The following is a 6,592-nucleotide window of genomic DNA, read 5'->3' as shown; positions in this document are numbered from 1 at the left end:
GTACTAATCAAATTTCTGTGAGTAGTCTTACAAAACAGTCAATTTATAACAAAAAATGCCAGTGAAAAGAAGATTATCTTTTTAAGTGTTTTGCATTATCTTGAATCTAGGCAGCTGGGATACCCCTTTTATTTTTTTTTCTTGCAAAATGAAGAGGTGTCTTAGATGTTTGTTTTGACTGCCTGTCCAAAATTGGATAGCTCTTTAACATGGCATTTTATCAAGACAAAGACCAGCAGCATTCGTTTTATGACCAGTTTGTGTGCTGGGCAGCACTGCTCACTTCTCCCAGTCTTAAGGGCCTGGACTCTATTTAATGTGACAGCGCTCCTAAAAATAGGATCAGAGCGCCTTGTGTTTATATCGACTGCAGCTCACCTCCACCAGGCATTGGAAATAACTGTATAATGGTGTAAGGTGATAAAAAATCTTTATGCGAAAGGTTTTCTATCTGGGTCTTGGAGAACTGCTTGGACTTTGAAAACTGAAAAAAAGGTAGGAGAAGGCATTTTAGATGGAGAATAGAGATTAACCAAAGGCCAGGAGGTGGTGAAGACCAGGGCTTGTTCCAGAAAAGGTGAATAATCCAGTGTGATGCAACAGGAAAGATACCCAAAGGGGAGTGATGTGACTTGTACTGTGAAGGTCGTACTGGGAGGGTTTTGAATTCCAGAAGGAGCCATTTGAATTTTGTTTTATGTGTCATGAGAAGTGATATGGCCAAATCTGTGTTTCAGAAGATGTTTATGGCTGTTCAGAGGATGGAATAAAGAAAGGAGACTGGAAAGAGGGAGGGAAAGTCACATGAACTGGCAAACAATGACAGCATATACTAGTGCAGGGTAATAAAAATGAGCAGGTGATATGCCAACTACAGACACTGAGTGTGGAAGAAGGATTGACAGAATTTGGTGATGGAATGAGGAAGGGGTGAGAGATTCCTGAAGGTGATGGTGGTGACGATGGTGATGATGTAGTTGATTAAACTGTACTCCTTTCCTAAGCTTCTCTTATAATATGACCTGCTAAATCATGGAATACAGCATAAGGTAGAGCCAATCTGAACTCTGTCCAATCGAAATTCAAGAATAATCCCTTTTCCACCTGATCTAAATATTGCTCCTTACCATTGCTGTGTGTCTGATGACTCAGCCAGCTCGTAGTGAGAATAGCCATAGTTTACGGCGTGTGGATGACAGGTTATTGAATAAGATACGGAGCACAGGTGCATGAGGAGACATTGCTTTACAGGATATACAGGAATATACAACATCTTAATTATTTTTCTGCTGTCTATAGGTAATCTCTATAGAGGAGTCGTATTTTTCTATTTAAGTGACACTTAAGACTTTAGTGATTTAGGAAACGTCCTCTGGTCAGTGGGTGGCAGTGTTGCGTAGTGGAAAGAGTGTAGGTTGTGTAGTCAGAAGAGTTGTGGGTAATCCCTGCGAATGTGACTGCCCCTTAATTCCTGGGTTCCCAAACCTGGATTATCAGATTATTGCCAGAATCACCTGGCATTTCCTTTTAATATAGATTTTCATACTCTATCCCTTGGAGATTCTAACTCAGTTATTCTGGTATGGGGGCCCCAAAATAGGGGTGTGGGTATGTTTTAACAATGTAGGTATTTTTGAGAGTTAGCTAAATTTTGGAAATAGTGACTTAATCTTTCTGAGTCTCAACTTTCATAAGATTGCATCGAACATTAAATAAGAAAATACATCTGAGTTTTGTAACCTTAAAACACAATAAAATATCAGTTGTTAATTAGATTACTTCTTAAAATAACTTTTTCATCCTTTTAAAAAAGATTTCATCAATTTCTCACCGATTTGAAGCTTGACTACACGAGATTATATTACATTTAATTTTTATGCATTGTGGTAGCAGAAAGAAAACTGATGAATCCTGATCAATTTAATACATGTAGTATTAATTGGGTAATAGTTTTGGTTGTTGAGGAGATGATAGGATGAAGATTCTTGCTTGAATTTTTTATTTTTTTAAAAAATTTGAGTAATAAATGCCAGTTTTTAAAGTAGCAAGGAAGTGTAAACAGAAATTACTTCTATATATTTTTAATATAAAACATTTATTATTGGCACTGATAATTTAATTTACAAACGTATTCTGACTTCCTGGTTTTAAGTGCAACACCTTAAATTAAATACGTTGTTCTCTTCAAGCCTAAAACAAACAAACACCACCAAAATCTTTGTGTCTGTAACAACAATGGCAACTTTGAAACACATCCTTTCCAGATAGTCTTCTAAGTTAATGAAATTTCAGCAGCTCAATACAATCTACATATCCCAAATAATATGCAGCCTAAAGGCCAGTTGACCTTGAAGCTTATAGCATGCTGTCATCAGTCTCATAACGTCTGTTCAGCTTGTGTTTAACTAGAAGTGCCTGGCCTTCTCGGTTCTAAGGGCTTTCTAACGCAGAGGTCCACTGTATTGGTGACAGTATCATGGTAGCTCCTTCCTTCTACAGTCTCTCAAGTTTTACTTTGCTTTTGCTTCTTCGACCCTGAGCCTGGATGACTTCCACAGTAGTCCATTCTGGGTCATTTCTTCTTTCCCTGGGCCTGTCGCGTCACCCAAAAAGGCCAAGTTGTCCCCCGGAGAGCCATGCTGGCACCTTCCTTCTGTTCTTCATACCACATCTATTACTTCTCTTCAGCCAGGAACCAGTCACTTTAGGCCATTAGCCTGAAGTTCGTTTAGAAGATTTAAGTAAATATCTGACTTGAGGAACCTCGGATAAGAGTCCTTTTCCATAAGAGTATATATGACTTTTTGGGCTTCATCAAAACACGTGGGGGTTGGTGCTCTGATCTTCTTGGCTGTAGATTCCCGAGTGCGAAAGTCAATATTGATCTAAAAAGAAATTCTCAGTTAGTATACACGCCTCATTTATTGCAAATTGCATGATGTTACTGTGTTTTCTGGAGCACCTCAAGAAAGTGGCTTTGAGTCCTCTTTTAAATCCGTTCAAATCTATCTTGAATGCTTTTTCCAAATCAGTCTTATACTAGGTATGGAGGAGATGAAAGAAATATCACAACAAATTCTTTGTTCCAAGTTTGCTCATGGTATACTTAGGAGATGCAAAAGAGGCAGACATGAAAAATTAAGTATCCCTACGAGGTGGTACATATATCAAAAAGAGTGATGTGGACATTTAGGATTTATAGGAGAAGACTTTTTGTGCAACTATTTTATGCTTGGACCAGGAATATTTATCTGGAAGCTTGTACTATTGCTAGTTGGAAGTATTTTTGCTGCTGCAATTGTATATATTACACTAATCTGCAAGTTATCCTTATCCAAGAAGAGGAAGCTCATTAAGGACCCCCTGACATGCAGTTCTGGCCAGTAACACCCGTACTACTTCCCGACCCCCATCATAGTAGCTAGTTTTGCAAAATCAATCTTTTTACTCTGTTGCACTGAAATCTTCACAAATGTAGAAAACTAGATTCTTTTTGCACTGAACTATATGAATATACCTAAATATATAGAAGTGCAATCATGAAACCCAAAAAAGGATTTCATCTTGTTATACATGTTACATGTTATTTCTGTATCTAAGTTCGTTTACACATAACCTGATGATGATAAAGTTAGTACTCACTTGTTTAGCAGCATCTGAATGCACATATGCTTTATATATCTTCTCTGCTTTGCAGTGCAAAAACTCAGCCTCTGTTTTCTTGTAGTCTTCACAAGCCAGCCAGAATTCAATATTCTCCTCACTGAACTCAGACTTTAAGAAATTTCCAAAGACATCTTGACCCGCTAAAAAGAAGGGGTGGGGGTGGGGATGGAGACGATTAAATTATTCAAGCCAATATATGAACTTGAGGAAGAAATTTGTAAAAAAAAAATACTACTGCATTCTCTGTGCAAAGGAAAGAGCTGATTCCTGTTAAAATAACTGTGTCCTTGTTTGTAGAGATGGGAAGGCCTTAGATATTTTATTTATAGAAGAGAAACCTGGAGCCAGACAAACGTGTCCACAGTCACAGAGCTGCTTAGTGGTGGCTGCAGAACTGTGCTTTTCTCCTATCTGCTATTTGAATTGAAATTCTGCTCTGCTGATTATTAAACAATCTCTTTTTGTATACATAACAACCCTTAGCTAGAGTGTAGATTATTTTAGGGAAGCAAGCATTGATAAAGGGCATTAGTATCATGTTAATAATTAACAAATATAATTTCCCTATCCAATTCACATAAGTCAGAAAATGTTAGGCCTATACATTACCTATGTGCCTGATGTACTGATTATATTTGCTAGTGTTACTGAGACGTTTATATGGGCCATTTCTATGCCATTTCTTTGTTTGGCTGAATTGGAACCTAAGTCAGATAAGAAGATACATGAACTGAGTTGAACTACCTGATTCCCAAGCAAGGCTCCTTAGGGTTTTTGTGGAGAGAAGAGGATAAACTCAGCCTCTAGGTAGAGGCCAAGCTGTTTGTCTACACCTCTGAAGAAGGTCCCAACTCCAGTAGAATTTCAATGCCCGTGACAAAGGTAAGGCAAGCTGATTTCATTCTTTACCTTCTCTTATCAGGAAATCCCCACAAGGCTGTGTGTCTAAAAACCCTTTATCATGTCTGTGTTGCAACATGTATCATATATCATGTTATGTATAATGCAATTATTTATGTGTGTCTCAACGCTTTCAAGTCAGTAAGGAACTGTGTCTTTGATTTTGCATCCTTGATGCCTCTAAAACGCCTGCCAGATTAAGGTGGGATGAATGAGAGAGTATAAATGGCTAAATGATAAAATAATTAATTGAATGAATAAATCCTACTCTTTATATCCAACTGCACAAAAATACATTCTTTAGGCAGCTTTCACAATGGCAATTCACATGTTGATATACATGGTTTACTTTTTAAAACTTTAACCTTCAGAGTCCCAGCATAATTTTTAATTTTGTTCCTATTTCATGGAAACACCTAATTGTTTAAAAGACAGTGGCAGAACTGAGTGTTCAGTCAGCATTCTATTACAAAGAGGCATACTATGCTGAAGTTATCAGTGACCACAGAAAAAACTAGAATATACCTTTTGCATTCTACCATATCCAGAATACTATATTTTAATGAAGCCATTTAATCTATTAGAAAATTGAGCTGAACCCAGAAACATTCAGTAGTTAATTTATACTTACTTTGGTTGGCAAGAAGTTTTTCCAGAGATTGAGACCACTGCATTACTTCATCAGCAGAAAGTCTGCCAGGGGGAAAATTTACATAAATTATAAAAATACTTTTCGTGTAAGCACAAAAGAAATAAGAATGGCTGCTGCATTTGATAACTTCACAATCTAAGACTATAGTTCTAATAAATTTATTAAAATTTATCTATAACCAAATTTTCCCTTACAATATCATAGTTATGACAAAAATCTGCCAATAAACTTTGAAAAAAATCCAAATAAATAAAATGGGGCAGTGCAAAAATAAATAGCAGATATATGTACGCACATGTTTGTATTTAATTTATATTGGTACTAATGTAGTATAATCGTATTTGGCATGTTATTTAAAAGAAATGAAGTCTGTTATGTGTACTATTATTCTCTTGCTAGGATATAGAGCTAATGCATAAGCTGCTCTTATAAATAAAAATGATAGTTCAACGTACGTGTCCTTGGACTTGGAAGATTTCATTCCAGATTCCAGATGTGGGATCATAGATCTCAGGTATGCTTTCATGTCCACTCCACTACAAAAGACACCAAAGTGAATTTCATATTCTTCAATAGAATTCATTTTATTTGTAAAGAGAAGAGAGCATGGAATAAACTTCTTCAAGAAATAAGGCAATAATAAAAATCGTTGATTCAACATTTTGCTTTTTAAAGATAGAGCCCATTTTTATGAGTCAAGGTTTGGAAAAATTTCCACCTAATTTAATGCTGTATCGTAATTTAATTTTTAATAAAATTGAATGTTACTTATAACTCCCAACAAGTAATTGTTCTGTTCTGGCTAAACTAAATGCTTATATTCTCTTCCATTCATTTTCAATCCTTCTGCCATGAAAGACAATCTAAGTTAAAATTCACAAAGAGAGACACTAAAAGAACTTACAAAGTCCTTGGCCTCCTTTTTTGCGTTTTGTCCTCTAGAAGTGAATGACCAGTTCCTTTCAATTCCTGTGGGTTAGCAGAGAAGAACATTCCTGGCATTTTATCTAACCTTGGCATGGAGATGGCTGCTGTTCGCATGGTCCTTTCCCAGCAGATGTGAGCTAGTCAACATCTCTGCCGCTTTATATAGTGAAGGCAGACAGGCACTTGCTGTTCAAAGGAGTCTGTTTATCAAGTGATGTTACCACAGACGCTGGAAGTTCCCCCTTTCTTGGTGTGTGGTGACGTGTATCTTGAAAAAAAAAAAGCATAAGTGATGTCTTGTGGTTGAAAGTTAACCAAACAAGAACAGGTCACTTGATTAGGAAGAAAGAAAGAAAATTAAACATACAGAGGCACACACACGTATGCCACATGTCTAAAGCACTGGCAGCATCAGTCTTTGGCTGTAGGAGAGGCTTGTTTCTTCTT

General features: G+C 36.7%; 1 protein-coding gene across 1 annotated transcript; it reads right to left on the bottom strand.

The window, feature by feature from the left end:
• Positions 1-1,985: 1,985 nt before the first annotated feature.
• RGS1 (regulator of G-protein signaling 1) lies at positions 1,986-6,276 on the bottom strand. Its single transcript, XM_008568039.1, has 5 exons — positions 6,123-6,276; positions 5,674-5,754; positions 5,198-5,259; positions 3,643-3,806; positions 1,986-2,885 (listed from the first exon to the last, which is right to left on the bottom strand). Exons 1-5 carry the CDS (start codon positions 6,257-6,259, stop codon positions 2,700-2,702), a joined length of 630 nt encoding a protein of 209 aa, XP_008566261.1. The 5' UTR covers positions 6,260-6,276; the 3' UTR covers positions 1,986-2,699.
• Between the last annotated feature and the right edge of the window lie 316 nt (positions 6,277-6,592).

This window comes from Galeopterus variegatus, unplaced genomic scaffold (genome assembly GCF_000696425.1).
Source record: "Galeopterus variegatus unplaced genomic scaffold, G_variegatus-3.0.2 Scaffold368, whole genome shotgun sequence".
Classification (NCBI taxonomy): Eukaryota; Metazoa; Chordata; class Mammalia; order Dermoptera; family Cynocephalidae; genus Galeopterus; species Galeopterus variegatus.
This window is presented reverse-complemented; position numbering and strand designations above follow the sequence as displayed.

Coding starts and splice junctions, on each gene's coding strand:
- RGS1 (XM_008568039.1), bottom strand. CDS start 6,259: ATGCGAACAGCAGCCATCTCCATGCCAAGGTTAGATAAAATGCCAGGA. Junction 5,260..5,673: donor TCTTCCAAGTCCAAGGACAC/GTACGTTGAACT, acceptor TCCCCCTGGCAG/ACTTTCTGCTGATGAAGTAA. Junction 3,807..5,197: donor AAAACTTCTTGCCAACCAAA/GTAAGTATAAAT, acceptor CCTTCTTTTTAG/CGGGTCAAGATGTCTTTGGA.